Raw genomic sequence first — 20,145 nt, 5'->3', positions numbered from 1 at the left:
ACAGAGAACAGAAACAAATATCCAAAAACATGTCTTCTTTTTTTTTTTGCTTTTTTTTCTATGGGCTTCAGTAATTCCAGGGCCATTTTCTGCTACTTACACAATCCTATAGAGTTCAATGTAAACAATAAATTCTTCACTTTTGACTGATTTGCTTTTTCTCTAGGCGGTATCTTGCACCTAATAGTAACTAAATTGTATCAATCTATATTCAAGCCTAAATAATCCTATCCGATCCCTCTCATTGTAAGCAGCAGTCCTGCCCTGCTTTATGGCTGAGATTCTAGCTATCTGTATAACAGAGCATTCTGTCACAGTGACACAGATCCTATCTGATCCCCCCCCATTGTAAGCAGCAGTCCTGCCCTGCTTTATGGCTGAGATTCTAGCTATCTGTATAACAGAGCATTCTGTCACAGTGGCACAGATCCTATCTGATCCCCCCATTGTAAGCAGCAGTCCTGCCCTGCTTTATGGCTGAGATTCTAGCTATCTGTATAACAGAGCATTCTGTCACAGTGGCACAGATCCTATCTGATCCCCCCCATTGTAAGCAGCAGTCCTGCCCTGCTTTATGGCTGAGATTCTAGCTATCTGTATAACAGAGCATTCTGTCACAGTAGCACAGATCCTATCTGATCCCCATTGTAAGCAGCAGTCCTGCCCTGCTTTATGGCTGAGATTCTAGCTATCTGTATAACAAAGCATTCTGTCACAGTGGCACAGACCCTGATACCCATTATTTCCCTTTAGAGCAGGAGCTTGAGGATAAATTAGCACAATGACCAAAACAGAAAAGGATAACAAAACAAATTAAACACCTCTGTAGTATTTATTTACTTCATTACAAACAAAAAAACTTGAAATGATCTGCAACAGAAGTTCCAGCACTCTCTAAAACAGCATTTGAAATGTAAAAGAAAATTAAATATAAGAAACAATTGGAGATATTAGCAGATATATTTACAATAACAAGCAAAGAAATTGTTTATAAAAAGACAAAGTAGCTTCTGTTTGTATCATACAAAAAAGATGTCAGAATACAAGTCATTTCCATGACTTGTATTGTAATAACACACGTAACAACACATGTACAAGCAGCAGTCACAGCCCTATCCTTATCTTTTTGTATGATACAAACAGAAGCTACTTTGCCTTTTATGTGTGTGTGTGTGTGTGTGTGTATATATATGTCCCCACTATTTGGCAGTAGTGATGATGCTGGTGGAGCCCCAGTAGTTCAGTATAACAGAGGAAGGCTGTGGGGCATCAGGAGAGGAAGGCTGGGGGGCATCAGGAAAGGAAGGCTGGGGGGCATCAGGAGAGGAAGGCTGGGGGGCATCAGGAGAGGGAGACTGGGGGGCATCAGGAGAAGAAGGCTGGGGGGCATCAGGAGAGGAAGGCTGGGGGGCATCAGGAGAGAAAGGCTGGGGGGCATCAGGAGAGGAAAGCTGGGGGGCATCAGGAGAAGAAGGCTGGGGGGCATCAGGAGAGGAAGGCTGTGGGGCATCAGGAGAGGAAGGCTAGGGGGCATCAGGAGAGGGAGACTGGGGGGCATCAGGAGAAGAAGGCTGGGGGGCATCAGGAGAGGAAGGCTGGGGGGCATCAGGAGAGGGAGACTGGGGGGCATCAGGAGAGGAAGGCTGGGGGGCATCAGGAGAGGGAGGCTGTGGGGCATCAGGAGAGGGAGACTGGGGGGCATCAGGAGAGGAAGGCTGGGGGGCATCAGGAGAGGAAGGCTGGGGGGCATCAGGAGAGGAAGGCTGTGGGGCATCAGGAGAGGGAGACTGGGGGGCATCAGGAGAAGAAGGCTGGGGGGCATCAGGAGAGGGAGACTGGGGGCATCAGGAGAGGAAGGCTGGGGGCATAAGGAGAGGAAGGCTGGGGGGCATCAGGAGAGGAAGGCTGGGGGGCATCAGGAGAAGAAGGCTGGGGGGCATCAGGAGAGGAAGGCTGGGGGACATCAGGAAAGGAAGGCTGTGGGGCATCAGGAGAGAAAGGCTGGGGGGCATCAGGAGAGGAAAGCTGGGGGGCATCAGGAGAGGAAGGCTGTGGGGCATCAGGAGAGGAAGGCTGGGGGGCATCAGGAGAGGAAAGCTGGGGGGCATCAGGAGAGGAAGGCTGTGGGGCATCAGGAGAGGGAGACTGGGGGGCATCAGGAGAGGAAGGCTGGGGGACATCAGGAGAGGAAGGCTGGGGGACATCAGGAGAGGAAGGCTGGGGGGCATCAGGAGAGGAAGCTGGGGGGCAGATTAGGAAGGTGACCCGACAGCACGGTGCAGGGCAGAATCCATCCGCCTCCCATGTGTTTGTTATGTGTGCCTCCAGGCAGCAGGCGGGGAATCGCTGGGGTAACAAGGAATAAAAACAGCCAAACAAGCCAAAGGCGCCCTCTTCCTGCTCTTTCCCTGCTGGGATCCTCCTCCCGCCGTCACATGCCAGCAGCCTGCAGTCATTGTCCCCGCCTGGGCACCATTGGCTCATACCGCTGCCGTGTAGGAGTTAATAATGACCCTCTTATGGCCAGAGGCTTCCCCCCAGTGTCTGTGTAGCTCCTCCCTCCGCTCCTCCCTCCCGCACTACTTCCCCGGTCCCCCCGCTTGCATCACCGCCTGGGCTATTAATAGAATGACGTCAGGGCGGGCCACATTCCTCCGCTCTCCGTGCGCGGCTATATAAAGGGGTGATGCAACTGCACTGCCACAGCTTCTCCCAGTCAGAGCGGGGGAGGCACACGGGCAGCCGAGTAGTACAGCCAGCGGCAACGCTTCTCCCTCACTTCCCACGGAAAGAGCACGGTAAGGACCGGGGAGGCAGAGCCTCGAACGGTACAACTTTCTCTCTTCCTGAGTCCCTACTTCCCCGCCGGGCAGGCTGAGCCGCAGCGCTTACTCCTCTACTTTCCTCTAGCTTGTTGTGTAACCAGCCCGGTCCCAACTCCGGGAAACTTCCCTACTCTGCTGCCGGAGCGGGACTCGCTCATTGGCTCTTACAGGGGCTTTACTTTGTGCCTGGGCTGCTTACTTACCCTTTATTCCAGCTGTGGGATAACTTTCCTTATGTATAAATCTACCATCATATATATATATATATCTGCCATTTCTCCCATTTATATATATAGTTTTGCTTTACTTTGTGCCTGGGCTGCTTACTTTCCCTTTATTCTTTGCTTATTCGCTGCCTGAGTTTGGGCAGTGGCCCCTGAGCCCCCCATTTTATTCCCTGTGTTACACATGGGGGAAAATGTATAATTTTATCTTTGGAGGGGATATAACAGTATTGCCTGGGACTTATCGCTGTGTGATAACTTTACTTATTTATAAATCTACCATCATATATATATATATAAATATATATATCTGCCATTTCTCCCATTTATATATATAGTTTTGCTTTACTTTGTGCTTACTTACCCTTTATTCTTTGCTTATTCGCTGCCTGAGTTTGGGCAGTGGCCCCTGATCCCCCCATTTTATCCCCCACACCGGTCCCTGTGTTACACATGGGGGAAACTTTATAATTTTATCTTTGGAGGGGATATTACAGTATTGCCTGGGACTTGTCGCTGTGTGATAACTTTACTTATTTATAAATCTACCATCATATATATATATATATCTGCCATTTCTCCCATTTATATATCTCCAATATGTAGTATATGTTTCATTTATATATCATCTTTATCTATATATCTCCTGTCATCTATATAATCCTATTTATATTTTTCTTTTTAACACTATATTATAATTTTTATATCATTAACTATATATTGTACACTGTCATTTATCAGCTATATATCTGTCATTAAAATATCTCTCATCATCAATCTCAGCATCTCTATATTTCCCATTTTGTCACATCATCAATGTATCTCACATTATAGTTCATCATCTATAGATCTCTTATTATCTGTATATTTTCTATCTTTTATATATGTGTCATTAACTATATATATATATATATATAGTTAATGAAACATATATAAAAGATAGAAAATATACAGATAATAAGAGAACTATAGATGATAGTTTTAATAAGAGAACTATAGATGATAGTTAGTTTTATATATAAATATATATATATATATATATATATAAAACTATCATCTATAGTTCTCTTATTATCTGTATATTTTCTATCTTTTATATATGTTTCATTAACTATATATATATATATATTTATGTATCTGCTATGTATCTGTCTATCTTAATATAACTCTCATTAATTGGATATCTGTCATATCATACGTATAGCTCCCATCTTTTATTTATTTCTCATTATTTATATCCTGTCTGTATATCTCATGTCAGCTTTATTCTGTCATTATATATCTCCCATTATCCACGTATCTCTATATAGTCTCATTTATATATCCCATTTTTATATTTTCATTTCTATATCTCATATATATATATATATATATATATATATATATATATATATATATATATATATATCCTCAGGTGTATATCCTCTATTATCTCTATATCTAGCCATATATATTTCTCATTTACCTATGTCCCATCATCTATATATCTTCTGTAATCTGTATATCACTCCATGTCTATATATCCACGTGTAGCTGTTCATCTAGTTGAATGCCTGTTTTATTTCTCTCACTCTTGTATCTGGGTACCTGTATCTCTTGCAGTCTCTTTACTTTCCATCTGTCTCTCTCGCTCTCACTGTGCCTCTCTGCTGTAGGAATGGGTTAGTATATGTGTATGACCGTGAGTGCCCCGTTGGGATGGTAGTTGTGAGTGCAGTTTAGTTGAACTTTTCCCTTAAGCTCATTATTGTTACATTGGAGACAAAGGGAGATCCCGGCAGGCAGAGAGTTTGGGCTTTGCCCTCTGTATGAAGAAGTGAAGGGCCAGTTGGCTGTGTGTGTGGGAGAGGCAGCCCAGTTCAGTGCCCGGCACACCCAGTACCAGTACACACATAACCTCGGGCTGCCTTTGTCCCGCGCTGGGAGGTTTCAGTTGCAGCCTGGTGATGAAACTGCTGCCTAATACTTTCACTTCTCCCTCCTGTGTCCTGTGTACGTACTGGCCTCAAGGTGGCGGTACATTCCAGCAGGAACAGCACACTCAGGGTTCCGGCAGGAATTCCAGCTGTAGGATTGTGGTTAGAGCTGAGGATCTGGCAGCTGGAGCACCGGCTCTCATGGGCAGCACATTACTGTGCTTTAGTAGCTGCATTGCCAACAGTTACAACCAATGTATCAACAGTTCCAAGAAGTATAATATAAAGATAGGAGAATATAATATTATAGTATAATAGGTACATTTTGATTGTTGTTTGTCTACCCCTTTAATTAGTTGCTGCTTGCAATGGGGATCAGATAGGATCTGTGCCACTGTAACGGAATGCTCTGTTATACAGATAGCTAGAATCTCAGCCATAAAGCAGGGCAGGACTGCTGCTTACAATGGGGGGATCAGATAGGATCTGTGCCACTGTGACAGAATGCTCTGTTATACAGATAGCTAGAATCTCAGCCATAAAGCAGGGCAGGACTGCTGCTTACAATGGGGGGATCAGATAGGATCTGTGCCACTGTGACAGAATGCTCTGTTATACAGATAGCTAGAATCTCAGCCATAAAGCAGGGCAGGACTGCTGCTTACAATGGGGGGATCAGATAGGATCTGTGCCACTGTGACAGAATGCTCTGTTATACAGATAGCTAGAATCTCAGCCATAAAGCAGGGCAGGACTGCTGCTTACAATGGGGGGATCAGATAGGATCTGTGCCACTGTGACAGAATGCTCTGTTATACAGATAGCTAGAATCTCAGCCATAAAGCAGGGCAGGACTGCTGCTTACAATGGGGGGGATCAGATAGGATCTGTGCCTGGTGACAGAATGCTCTGTTATACAGATAGCTAGAATCTCAGCCATAAAACAGGGCAGGACTGCTGCTTACAATGGGGGGGATCAGATAGGATCTGTGCCACTGTGACAGAATGCTCTGTTATACAGATAGCTAGAATCTCAGCCATAAAGCAGGGCAGGACTGCTGCTTACAATGGGGGGGATCAGATAGGATCTGTGCCACTGTGACAGAATGCTGTGTTATACAGATAGCTAGAATCTCAGCCATAAAGCAGGGCAGGACTGCTGCTTACAATGGGGATCAGACAGATCTGTGCCACAATGACAGAATGCTCTGTTTACAAATAGTTAAAGGATTAAACCAGATGTTGCTACTGTTTATGTACAAAGCATCATCAGGAAGCAATGTAGTGATCCCTATAGCTGTCTGTTTAATGTATTTTCCTCCCATTTGTGTTACCAATAAGGATAAATTAAGTTACCAGTACGGGAAGGAAGAAGACACAAATAGCTGCACATTAGTTGTCTTTTCCCAGAATGCACTGAATTAGGAAGACTCAAGAGCTGACACATATCATTTTAATCACTGATGCGTGTTAAAATCTCTCTAGAGTGCCTATCTCCGAAATCACCAGCATGTAGCAATCTGCGGTTGAAAAGCACAAATAATTGGTTGCTATGGGTTACTAGACCTGGAGCAAATGTTGTTATAGTATCACAAGCCTAGTTCTATATTGAACTAAAAAGAAGTCTCATGTAATTACATATAGAATTTAATCCCTAAAAGTTAGTGAGGCAAGAGGCGATTGGAAGAAGCTGTTAACCCTTCATGGCCCACCCAGTCTCAGTGATGTCAGCATTGTATGATGGAGACTCTTCACCCCAATGAACTTCAGCCCAGTTACTAAACTGTTTGAGAGTTGGGCAATTGGGTGACACAACGCATCTCATGCCGAAGCAGCTTCCTGGGGAAATTCAAATTTATTTCCTGATTTAATCGGCAAAAAAAGGCTGGAAGCCTGAGTGTAGTAACTGCAGGTTGTGTACCGGGCAACGGGAGGGTCACTGGGGCAGTTGCAGGTCAGTTAGGCCATCACCCAGCAGTATTTCATCAGCATTCATTGGAACTTATAACTCAGAACTTTTTATTTGGCAGTTTGCTGCAGCCTGAAATAGATGTAGAACAATGTGAGTGGGGGCTGCGCTTGTATTGTATTCACTGTATTCTCTGGGTAACCAGCCGCGGGGTGGCAGGAATTACACCAACCATTTGGAGCACTGTGGTACTATTTCCTTAGTCCTGCTAAGCTTTATTATCTCAGTCTGTCTGATAATTTATCCGTTTAGGGCAAAGGCACACAGGGCAATTATGTAGTGGCTACTAATTGCGGCATTTGTAGTGTGCAGATTAGTCTCTGTGGCTTTTTAAAAAGTCACTCCAACTAATCTCCCTGTGTCTTCTCCCAGACAGACTGTGCAAAATAAAAATGTTTTCAATATAGTTAGTTAGGCAAAAATGTCATCTATAAGGGCTGGAGTTGGCAGATGTCTAACATAATAGCCAGAACTCTACTTCCTGCTTTACAGCACTCTAAGCTGTTAGCAGTCAGTAACCAATCAGTGATTTGAGGGGGGCATATGGGACATAACAGTCAGTTAGTTGCTTTTGAATCTGACCTGCGTGCTCACAAACTAACTGAACAGTCATGTCCCATGTGGCACCCCCCTAAGAGGTTACTAAGAAGTTTGAGAGCTGAAAGCAGGAAGTAGTGTTCTGGCCATTGTGTTAGACATCTGCTCACCCCAGCCTTTATAGATTACATTTTTGCCTAACTAAATATATTACAAATATTTGTTATTTTGCGCAGTCTGTCTATTTTACCCAGTTTCAGTTTTACACTGAACTGTTACTTTAAAGGTAGCTAGTAGCAGCTACTTGTCATGGCTACTTAAAGGAACAGTAACACTAAAAAATAAAAATGTTTTAAAATAATTAAAATATAATGTACTGTGTCCCTGCACTGGTAAAAATTGTGTGTTTGCTTCAGAAAGACTACTATAGTTAATAGAAATAGCTGTTGTGTAGCCATGGGGGCAGCCATTTAAATTGAAAAAAGGAGAAAAGGCACAGGTTACATAAGAAGATAACAGATAACTGTGAAGAATACAATGGGAATCTATGCTACTTATCTGTTATCTGCTTAGTAACCTGTGCCTTTTCTCCTTTTTTCAATTTAAATGGCTGCCCCCATGGCTACACAGCAGGGTATTTATATAAACTATAGTAGTGTTTATGAAGCAAACACACAACTTTTACCAGTGCAGGGCAATAGTACATAATATATTAATTATTTTTATACACTTTCATTTTTTGGTGTTACTGTTCCTTTAAACAGACAATGCTGATCATTTACTTCTAATTGACTCTATCTGTGTTTTAGCAGAGGCAATTCTCAGTATTGTCTATGGCAGGGGATTTTCTGGTGTTTTGTAGCCGTGACAAGTAGCTGCTACTAAGTAGCTCTGTGTGTCTTTGCCCTAAGAGTAAGAACCCACGGAACGGTTCAGTCGCGCATGATAGATCTCTGCTGTCGTGGACGACAAACAGCTCCGAAAAGGCTTTCGACCAGCAGCAATAGGAGTCGCCGGTGGAAAGCCCTTCACATCATTTCGGTAATCCGAAGTCGTGTAAAGTTTCCCCCTGCAGGCAACTTCTTGTGACTTCAGGGTGGTTTGTCGCCCACAATCATGGCTGAAATGTTCCGTGGGTTCTTAGCCCAAGGCCTCGGAATCCTACAGCATTGGGTTTCAGATAGTGTTCTAACTATCGCCCAATCTTTACCTTGAAGCTAGAACCCAACTGTGTACATCTACAATGTATGTTTCTATCCCTGCCTACTGGAATTTCTCAAGGGCTGTCAGCTCTTGTGTCCCAGTTACTCGCTCCTTCATTGATGTATGTTCCACAGCGCAGTGAGCAAGCAGAACCAATCAGTTCTCCTGACTCCTTACAGCCGGAAACTATAGCCCAGAGCCCTGGCGCCGATCCGTTAGGAAATTGAACTGTTAATTGGTGATCTCACACTAAAAATAAACGCAGAGACTTGTGTAATTATAAGCCAGAAGGGGCTATTTATACTCCCGGTTACCTTTGTACTTTGCATTGGGCAGAGAGACAGAGAGAGGGGGAGAAGTAAAGTATTTACAGTACATTCTCCATCTGTTTGTGCAGCCCAAACACTGGAAACTTTCTCTCTTGGTGGCTGAAATTTTCCTTTTAATATTTCCACAGCTAGAGGTGCAAGGGGAACGCAGTCTGGGAAGGAGGAGGTTCCAGATCTCTTACTAACAAAACAGTTGCAGTACCTCTTTCCACCTGCTTCCCACACCGGCCATTCTCCTCCATAGGGATGCAGCAGGACAGCGCCACCACCTGGCTCATACTGCACTTCCAACATCAGCACCTAAAACATTACCAAATTAAAGGCCAATGGCAACTTGCCATTGAGTGCCCATACTATGCTTTAATTATTTGGTGGGGGTTTAATGGCATGGTTTAATTTATTGACTCACTGGAATCTTACAGATTTCTTGAATATTAAGTAAAAATGCTAAAAATGTAAATTCCACAGTTTGGCAACACGGGAAGTCTAAAATACCTTTGCATAATAATTGACTTCCCTTGAATCTATATGCACAACAAGTAATACAACATATGACAGTGTTAAAGGGGAAATGCAGCCTCCTAATTAGGTTTAACCTTTCATTACTGGGCCTACAGCTTATAGTAATTGTATTACTGCTGCTCCCTTAGAACTACATTTGCCAGGGCATGACCTTTGGTTGGTGGAGGATGCAGGAAGTTCTAATTCAATAAATTCAGTAAATAGGTGCATATTTATATCTGTATTTCTTTTTTCCCCCCATTTAGAAAATGATGCTCCAACACCCAGGACAAGGCTCGGCTGCGGAAGTGAGCGCGACGGCCATAGTTCCCTGCCTGTCCCCCACAATGTCATTCAGCTTCGAGGATTTCACTAACCTGACGCCGCTGGTTAAAGAGGAACTGAGGTTCGCCATTCAGAACAAGCGTTTCTCCACCCGGGCGCCCTGCTCTTTGGATTCGGTGGTGGTGTCCGATGTCCCCATGGAAATCTCAGCTCATAAAACAGAGGTATGCTCCGTGCTGTACCTTCATTCCATATGTGTGTATATTTATAAATCTCTATGTACATATGGAATACTCTTTAACCCAGGGATCCCCAACCTTTCTTACTCATGAGCCACAGACAAATGTAAAAAGACTTGGAGAGCAACACAAGCACCATAAAAGTTCATGGAGGAGCCAAATAAGGGCTGTGATTGGCTATTAGGTAGCCTCTATGCACCCTATCAGCTTACAGGGGCTTTATTTGGTAGCAAATATTGTTTTTATTCAACCAGAACTTGCCACCAAGTCTGGAATTAAAAAGTAACTGCCTGGTTTGGGGGCACTGAGAGCAACATCTAAGGGGTTGGGGGGCAACATGTTGCCCCCGATCACTGCTATAATCCAACTTTTTGAGTTCAGGCCCCCTTCGCAGCGCCAACCTTTGTTCAGGGTTACAAATTCAGACATAGTGCCAAAAATACCTAGGGCAGTAAATATATATTCACCCAATTCTTACCCTAACTGGCCTTCAAGCTGGGCTTCAAGTTGGGTGTACTAGGAAAGCTAATGGCAATTCTACCCAAATCTTACCATAACTGGCATTTTGTCTAAAGGTGGCCATACATGGGCCCCTTCAGTTCAAGTTGGCAGTTTATCTGCCCATGTATGGGTCACTCTGACAGACCTACCTGACTGATATCTGGTCGAAAATCGGACAGGTTTAAAAATCTAATCTAAGTGACTGCCGCATCATGCTTGATGTATCCCTGTCATTGTGATCTGATCATGGCCCTAAGGCCAAACGTTTGGATCAGTCCAATATCACTCCAGGGGAACAACACATATAGTCACAAGCTGGACCTGTGGCACAGTTATGGGCCATGCATTCAATAGTACAATGGCATTTAGGGGAGCTATGCAAGCTGACATTTACTTCCTCATGCCAAGCTGCCTCATTGTATCAGAGAGGCTGTTTTTAGCATCACTTAACCCTCCCACTTTGCTGATTCATTCCTTTGAACTCTGGAACAGTACAATTGGGCCCTTTGGGTTTTTTTCCTGGCATTATATAAGGAGTGTTACCCCTGTTAGGGGAGAACACACACCGTTACTAACAACAGTACTTTTCTCGTTGCTGCACAGTTTGTCCCAGAGGAAGACGACCGGAAAAAGAGGCGGCGGGAAAGGAACAAAGTCGCTGCCGCCAAGTGTCGAAATAAAAAGAAGGAAAAGACAGAGAGCTTGCAGAAGGTAAGGCCGGGAAGCATGGGTGCAAGGCTACTTTCCCTTTAAGAGCTGGACGAGGGGGAGGGCATTTGGCATAACTGAGCTCAGCCTAAAGTGCTCATACTCATTACAGGTTTGGGCAAAAAGCGATTGGCTAGTACTGAACTGTCAGCATTTAGCATTCCTGCCCAGAGCTCTTGCCTGCCCAATACCTGCAGCAAACTCAGTGCCTGTTATTTCTCAGCCCCCCTCTAATTACAGACACACACAGTCCCATTCAGTTATAACCATACAAATCACAAGCTATAGACCTGTATCGCTGAGGATGATGGGAATTTTCCCTGAGTAGCGTAGGGTGGCAGCAGCCAATCTCCTGGTGCTGCCAGTAGTTCAGCCGTAACTCACAGCCAGGGGTTACTGGCCAATGTCCCTAAGGGCTGACTATATAAGGTTAGGCTACAGAGGGGCTTGGCACAACCCAATATGTCCGGCTATATCAGCAATTTCATTTTCTTTCTGAGGCAGAAACTCTGCTGAAATGTCACTTCTCTTCAGCTGAAATCAACATTTTTTATTTCAAGCTTGATAACATTTTTTATTTAAAAGCTTCCTTAAAAAAGAATAGTTGAGCAATGCTGTGCCGGATTTGCAATATGATTTAATAAAGGGCTGTAAGTATTTTCCTTTTGTGTAGGCGTTCACACAGCGCCACCTTTTGGCAGCCGGATAAAATTACAGGTGCCACTAACATCTCCCAGCAACTTTTGACAGCACAATGTAGGCAGCAACAGAACAAGGAGCGTGGAACTAGAAGCTTCAAGGGGGAGCCAACCAAAAAAAAAAGAATTGCTGTAACACAGGCTGCTCTTCTGAGCACTTTTGCAATTTACATTAATTTTCAATTTTTATTGTTTGCTGAGATATTAACAGTTTTAACCCCATATGTAATAAAAGGCACTATATTTGCCTAGGTATAGTAACCCATAACAACCACTAAGATGTTTCTTATTAAGCAGGTGACCAGTAAATGCTACGTGCTGATTGGCTGCTATGGGCTACTGTGCCTGGACAACCTGGAGGTTATTTTTAAACATTGGGGACATTTTCTCTGTGGTTAGTAACCCATGGCAACCAATCATATTGTTGCATTCATGGTTCTACCTGCAGCTGGCTGAAAATAGCCAGTCATTGATTTGTTACTATGTGCAAATTTGCCCAGTCTTGATGAATGAGTTTTATTACATAAGCCCACAAGGTCGCTAACCAGACTTTGGACTCAACCAATAGAAACTGCAAAACTGCTCAGAGGAGCAATTCTTTGGCTTTGGATCTCCAGTCTATTGGCCCAGATGTCAGGTTTGCTTTGCTAGGGTCTCATGTATTCTTGGTTTTTCCCCCCACTAAGGAATCTGAGAAGCTGGAATCTATCAATGCAGATCTGAAAGCCCAAATTGAAGAATTAAAGAACGAGAAGCAGCATCTTATCTACATGCTCAACCTCCACCGACCCACGTGCATAGTCCGGGCCCAGAACGGGAGGACACCGGAAGATGAACGCAACCTCTTCATTCAGCAGATCAAAGATGGAACCCTGCAGAGCTAAGAGACTTGCGCCATGGACCTGAGTATCTCACTGTATTATTACAAGTCACTTCAACCTCCAGTGGCCAATGACTGTGTGCCGGAGAGACTTCTTGCTCCGGAATCCTTCCTGGGATAAGGCCTGGATGGGAAGATGTCTTGGCGACGTTTGCTTATCAGAACACTGGTTTCTGATGACCTGGAAAGGTATCACGTGACTGAATGGTATTCCCGCCAGGGAACGGCGTTCTGCGAAAAGAAGCAGAGACACGGCGAACGCCATGGGGCTTTAACTAGAATCCATTTACTAGTTCTGTTATTATTTAGCAGCACTATGGGATTTGTTTGTTTTTTACACAAAAATGTGCAATTTCTTTTTTTTTTTTGCCAGAAGCACAATTAGTTCACATTTCAGTGTTTGGAATTAGTGGGGACTGAGCTACTGTCACCCACCCATGTGTTGGGAAGAATTGCAAAGCATTGCCCTATAGTGGAGCGGCATGTTAAACTACATTGGCTTGGCAGTGTTACCCCTGCTTTTTCATAGGCTGGATCCATTGGGGCAATAGGGAGTTATGAGAATGGGCTCACTAGTCCTTGGCAGCCCTTAAAGGTCCATGGATTCTATAGCTCTGGAGATAATGGGGCAGGTTGGGCAGTAGGAAAGTGCAGAGTATAGGAAGCGGTTGCTCTGTGCACCTTTACTTGCTTTCAGCCATGATATCAGCACTTATGTTCTATTGAGCTCAATACATAGGGCTGCTTATTTGTATTTCATTAAACAATAGGCAGTGGGGTTATTTGTTGCCCTAATTGGAGTGCCCCCCCATCCTTTGGTACTGATGAGACAAGGGGAAGCTAATTAGTCAGATTCTTCTCCATTAGTTATCTCTTTCTATAACTCAACTATGATCATTCTGGGGGGATAGGGCTAAGGGTAAAAGAAACACAATATAGCCATTTAGGGTATATTTTAATGATTGTAATTCAGACCAGCTCTGTGCAGTGGACTCCTGCTGAACATAGGTGTACACTGTAAACTGCCCCTTTAAAGGGGTTGTTTACCTTTAAATTAACTATTGGTATGATGTAGACATTGATATTCTGAAAAAAATTGCAATTGGTTTTCATTTTTATTATTTGTTGTTTTTTTAGATATTAAGCTCCCTGCTCCGCAGCTCTCCAGTTTGACATTTCAGCAGCTACCTGGTTGCTAGGGTCTTGTTTATCTCAGCAATCAGGCAGTGGTTTCAGTGAGAGACAGGTATATGAATAGGAGACAGCCTGAATAGAAAGATAAGAAATGCAAAGTTATAATAATAATAATAAAATTGTGAGTGCACAGAGCAATTGTTTTTTGGCTGCCGGGGTCAGTGACCCCATTTTAAAAGCTGGAAAAACGTAGAAGAGGAAGGAAAGAATAATAAAAGGCAAGAATAATAAAGACCAATTGCAAGGTTGCTAGGTATAGGACGTACTAAAAGTTAACTTAAACAATAACCGGTGTTCTATTCTCTCATCCCAGTATTTAATGTGCAGCTCAGTCCAAAAGGAAAAGGGTTTATGGGGAAAAACAGAAACTTCCCTCTATGTCCAATTTTGTATTATTTAACCAGCACTTACTAGGGCAGAACCCATTGGCATCGGCGCCACCAGTAGTGACTACAGACAAGAGGAAGCCTTTTAGTGAGTCATTTATGCCTTATATACAGTGTGTTGTATTGTGCAAGAGAAAAGCCAAAAATTGCCTCACATTCTCCTTTTTTTATTACAAATAATAGCATTTACTCGTTTGGGATGTGTCTTAATATTTATATTCTGCAACAGAACATTAAGTGCGTCATGCTCGGATATATTGTCATGTCCCGCGGCCCCATCTTTCATTGAAGTCCAATTGCCCCCTGACCCCTTGAGGGATTTGTAGTGTGAAAGACATTCTGGTAGCTGCTACTGGCCCCTAGTGTCTGTGGGTGGAATTACACATTGTCCAGTTCCTGAGTGGTTCCATCTACATCCGCCAGGGGCAGTGTTTGTTTAATGTTTTGCGCCCCTGTGTTGACAACCAAAGAAGTATTAAATCCAACTGCCATATACACTATAAAAGAATGACAGTTTGCTAGCACTACCAGAACTGTATAATTAGGAGGGCTGCTGTTATATAGATTGCAAGCTCACTGGGCCCAATCATATTCCCATTTGTAATACTCCTAAATCCTCTAGACTTAACCTATGATGGGTGCACTGAATATATAGACTTCTGTGTGTAATTCATGGATGACAACCATGCGTCTCGGCTTCCATTGTGTTCTACGGTTCCTACTATCTATATATATATATAAATTATATCAAAATCTATATATCCAAATATATTACATGTGACGCAGGCGTCATGTAATTTTGTTTGGCTTTTGTTATACCCGTGGTTACTGGCTTGTATGTTAACCCTGTTAGCACTCTGTGTATAGATATATATTTTTCACTTAGTCTGGAGCATCTGCAGGTTGGATTATGGTCGCGGTACTAGGTCTGACCCACCATAGAACGGATGTGAGGATTTGCATGGGTAGTGTAGGTTTCACTGCAGACTTACAAATCTATCTAAGGTACTTAAAACCTTTTGTTTTCTATAACGAGGTTTTTTGCGTTTTGATACTTTTTAATAAATATATTGAAAAAGAAATTGCTTTGTTGCCTCGATTAATATCTAGTCTTTATCTATCTATTAATCTATCTATCTATTTACAATAGCAGCCATAAGATCAAACCTCTAACTATCAGCAAATGAAGGGTTTCTTTGGAGACCCTGGGGCAGGTGCATGCAACTGGCTGCCATTGCATTTGAATTTTCTAACAATAGCCCCACCTGCTGGCCAGTTTCTGTAATTGTATAGTCAAAAGGATATATGTTCAGAAGGAAAACAGAGAAGTGTTCTGATGTTGCTCTGCTCAGGAAGGAAATTGGAAAGGGCATCTGAGCCTTCTGAACTTTCCTGAGCAGAGCAACATCAGAACACTTCTCTGTTTTCCTTCTGAACATATCTTTTTGACTGTGCAGTTACAGAAAACGACCAGCAGGTGAATACAGAGATTAAAATGTATTCATAGGAAACATAACAGTGCCCTCTAGTGAAGCCTGGGTGAGCCACAAGTATTGCAGCAGATGTACATAAATCCATTGCAAAAATCCATTGTTTGAAGTATCCAGATTGAACCGTTCCTATAAAAGTCCTTGCAGAATGGCTTGCAGGCTCACTAATAGTGAAAAGATATAATGACAATTAACAATCACATTTCAACAACAGATAAGGAGTGTAAAGCCATAGCAATGTATGGGGTTATAATCCCACGCATGAAACGGATCTACGCCGGCTACAGTAGAACCCAATATTACGTTTTTCTGAAGACCAGAAAAAATGGTGTAAAATCCAGGAAAATGTAAGATCAGGGAGATGCCTTATATATTGGTGGGACCACAAAAAAAGTGGTGTAAAATGAAGGAGAATTTAAAGGAGAATTAAACCCTAAAAATGAATATGCTAGAAGTGCCATATCATACTGAACTCACTGCACCAGCCTAAAGTTTTAGCATCTCAATAGCAGCAATGATCCAGCGCTTTGCAATTGTCACAGGAGTCCCCCATTTTGGATTCTGTTAGAAGTGTCAGTGACACTGCACATGCTCAGTGTGGTCCGGGCAGCTTTCGAGAATCTTAAGTTTAGGGGTTGTGGCAAATATATATATAAATATATAATAATGTAAGCTGATACAACAGGGCAGTTTTTAAATTCTCATGCTGATTGCACCAGTTCAGAGCTGCCATGTAATATAAAGTACTAATCAGCCTTATAGCATGGCATTTATATTGTATACATACAGTATAGTGTGAGTGGGTCAGGTAAGTGCCAGCAGCACAGAGAATGTGCAGGGAATCAGCAGAAAAAAAAAGGTTGTGTTTGACTTGGGCTGGTACATAAGCACAAAACATAATGTGCAACATTTCCCACGTAAGCATCAGCTCTCCTTTAAAGGACAATGAAAGGTTAATATAAATTAAAAGTAAGTCTAAAGTCATTCTTTTTAAGTACTTACTGCATATCTACATTCCCAGATCCCTGCTTGCTTCTCTGAGATATGGTGCTGGCAGCCTACAGCAGTGTGAAGCCTACAGTGACATCACTGAAATCTCTCTCCCCTTCCTGTAGGTGCCAGCGGCAGCCTTCCTATTCTCTGAGCATGTGTGTAACTTGATCCTGTCTCCTGTTCTGAGCTACACATGCCCACCAGCCAATCAGAAGCGGATCTGGCAGAGGGGGGGGGGAGGGAATGAAACACATGTGCAGTATGAAGCAAGGAGGGAAAGGAAGGGAGAATACCTTTTTAGAGATGGCTGCCTGTTCTAGAAAATGTGAAGTAAGTGTGACTGAGTAAATATGTGATTAGGTGAGCCAAAAGTGTGGCGTTTTTACTAAACAATAGGAGGACTATTGGGCAGTATGCTTTTTACATTTTGACTTGCATTCTCCTTTAAAATCAGGATATGTAAAATTGAGGTCTCACTGTACATCATGGCGAAGGAAAATTCCATCTTGTATTCTGTAGGATTCATTCCTCCTATAGCCGAAAACAGCACCCCAAATAAGTGAAAGCCACTAGTGTATTAATTCTACCCAATACACACACACATATATACAGTATATATATATATAGCAAAGACAAATGCTTTCTGCACAACAACACTGCGTACATGCCAAGCAAGGAAACATCTGCCTTGATCCCAAGGTAAGTTTACACCTGTCCTTTGGGCCCTAGAGAATCTGAATGTACCAACTGACTACCTGATGTCCCACCTCTCCGATATGAAATTAAAGAAGGCTTTTGGCACTCTCTAATCTCAGGATAAGATAATCCCAGTATTCCCAGTGCTTTCCCAGTATTCCCCAGTGCTTTCCCAGTATTCCCAAGTGCCTTCCCAGTATTCCCCAGTGCTTTCCCAGTATTCCCCAGTGCTTTCCCAGTATTCCCCAGTGCCTTCCCAGTATTCCCCAGTGCTTTCCCAGTATTCCCCAGTGCTTTCCCATTATTCCCCAGTGCTTTCCCTGTTTTCCCCAGTGCTTTCCCAGTATTCCCCAGTGCTTTCCCAGTATTCCCCAGTGCTTTCCCAGTATTCCCCAGTGCCTTCCCAGTATTCCCCAGTGCTTTCCCAGTATTCCCCAGTCCCTTCCCAGTATTCCCCAGTGCTTTCCCAGTATTCCCCAGTGCTTTCCCAGTATTCCCCAGTGCTTCCCCGGCACAGAGGCAGCAGCGCCACTGTCACAGCTGAGCCGCGTAACAAAAGGAACACGCCGATCCCCATTCCGGCACTTCTTCCTGACATTTACTGTATAACTCGATCCTTCACCCTATCCAGGACTTTCCTAGGATAACCACAAGGCACAAACTCCCATTTGTTGTTCACTCACTGAATAGGTCCACTCACAAGTCTTTCTACCCTCACACATTGGATAATGGGGGATTACATTTTTTTTATGAATCAGATGGGAACTCCTGTAAGGTAACAACGGATTTCTATCAGTCAGCCTAGAGCAGTGATCCCCAACCAGTGGCTCAGGGGTAACATGTTGCTCCCCAACCCCTTGGATGTTGCTCCCAGTGCCCCCAAACCAGGGAGTTATTTTTGAATTCCTGACTTGGGGGCAAGTTTTGGTTGAATAAAAACAAGATTTCCTACCAAATAAAGCCCCTGTGAGCTGATAGGGTGCATAGAGGCTGCCTAATAGCCAATCACAGCCCTTATTTGGCTCCTCCATGAACTTTTATGGTGCTTGTGTTGCTCTCCAAGTCTTTTTACATTTGAATGTGGCTCATGAGTAAGAAAGGTTGGGGATCCCTGGCTTAGCGTATAAATCTGTGGAGAATCCATCCCTTCCCTTAAAGAGGCTTCACGTAACTTTTAATATGTTATAAAATAGTCTGTTCTTTGCAAGTTTTATATTGGTCTTCATTTTTTATATGTTATAGTTTTGAGTTATTTGCCTTCCTCTTGTAACTGTTTCCAGGTTTTAAATGGGTCCGGCAGCCAAAAAACTATTGCTCTGTGGGGCTACATTGTCTAGTTATTGTTACTTTTTATTACTTATCTTTTTATTTAGACCCTCCTCTATTTTATATTACTGTCTCTCTTGAAACCACTAAATCCCACAAAAACCCTGCACACCAGAAAAAAACTTCCCCAGGGAGGTATTTATAATTAAAAAAACTTTTTATTCATTTAAACATGATACAGAAACAAGTATCAAACTTTAAACATTGTATATCCATCAAAAAACAAATAAATATATACCCCCAGTGTAATAACTGAAAAACGAGATATGAAGGCAGATACTCTGGATGAGAGAATACCCCAACGTTTCGGCTCAAACGCCTTTGTCAAGGGAGCTCATTTCTAAATTCTCTTGAAGCCACTGCCTGGTTGCTAGGTTAAATTGGACCCTAGCAACCAGTTTGCTACTGAAATTTCAATCTGGAGAGCTGATGAACATAACGCGAAATAATTCAAAATCCACAAATAATAAAAAATGAAAACAAATTGCAAATTGTCTCAGAATAGCATTATCTACATTATACTACGGAATATGTTGGCGCTTTATAAATAAATGTTAATAATAATAATAATATTAATAATATTGGGATGTATCCCATTTAGTAAACTAACCGTAAGTAGAAACAGAAACATAATTTAAAAAAATGTATCATGGAGGTGTTTATCCCATGTTATATATAATAATTTAAAATGGTTAGTTTTGGCAGATTTTAACTCAGTTCAGGTTTTTTGCAGAAAAAAATCACTATTTTCGTGTTTATCCTGCTATTTTATTTATTTATATCTGACCCAGGGAGGCAATTAAGACTGTTAGTTTGGTTGGCTACTGTCACTATTCCCCCCTGATGCGCTTAATGTGGATCCCTTTCATAATAATAATGTTGTTTGATGGTGTTAGTGCATTATTACTCATTTGTTACTCATTGTTGTATTTGTGTTCGAGAAGTTTTTACAGTTTCTATTGCTGGGAAATCCTTGCATGAATTTTTGTGTGTTTTTTTGTGTGATTTGGCTTATTCTACTGTAACTGACTCATACCAACATTCGAAAGCTGGAAAGAGGGACAAAAACAAATGGCGCACATAACGCGGTGAAAATCTTTTGGCCATGGCCATTTTTGCGACCACGCCCCCTAACGTTTTTAATCCAAACTCGAATTCAAGTTTTTTTAGTGCAAAAAACTTGAATCGTGAAAAAAATGGTAATAAATCTCCCCCATACTTCTCCTTACAGTGGGTCATTTACTG

The 20,145-nt window shown here is 42.7% G+C and overlaps 1 protein-coding gene across 1 annotated transcript; it reads left to right on the top strand.

Annotated features, from left to right (window-relative positions):
* The first annotated feature begins 2,634 nt into the window (after positions 1 to 2,634).
* On the top strand, positions 2,635 to 13,910 carry atf3 (activating transcription factor 3). Its single transcript, XM_002934698.5, has 4 exons — positions 2,635 to 2,798; positions 9,771 to 10,013; positions 11,133 to 11,240; positions 12,622 to 13,910. The coding sequence occupies exons 2-4, from the start codon at positions 9,774 to 9,776 to the stop codon at positions 12,817 to 12,819; spliced, it is 546 nt and encodes a 181-aa protein (XP_002934744.1). The 5' UTR covers positions 2,635 to 2,798; positions 9,771 to 9,773; the 3' UTR covers positions 12,820 to 13,910.
* Positions 13,911 to 20,145: the final 6,235 nt, after the last annotated feature.

This window comes from Xenopus tropicalis, chromosome 5 (assembly GCF_000004195.4).
Source record: "Xenopus tropicalis strain Nigerian chromosome 5, UCB_Xtro_10.0, whole genome shotgun sequence".
Taxonomy (NCBI): Eukaryota; Metazoa; Chordata; class Amphibia; order Anura; family Pipidae; genus Xenopus; species Xenopus tropicalis.
The sequence above is the reverse complement of the archived record's forward strand: the minus strand, read 5'-3'. Positions and strand labels throughout refer to the sequence as shown.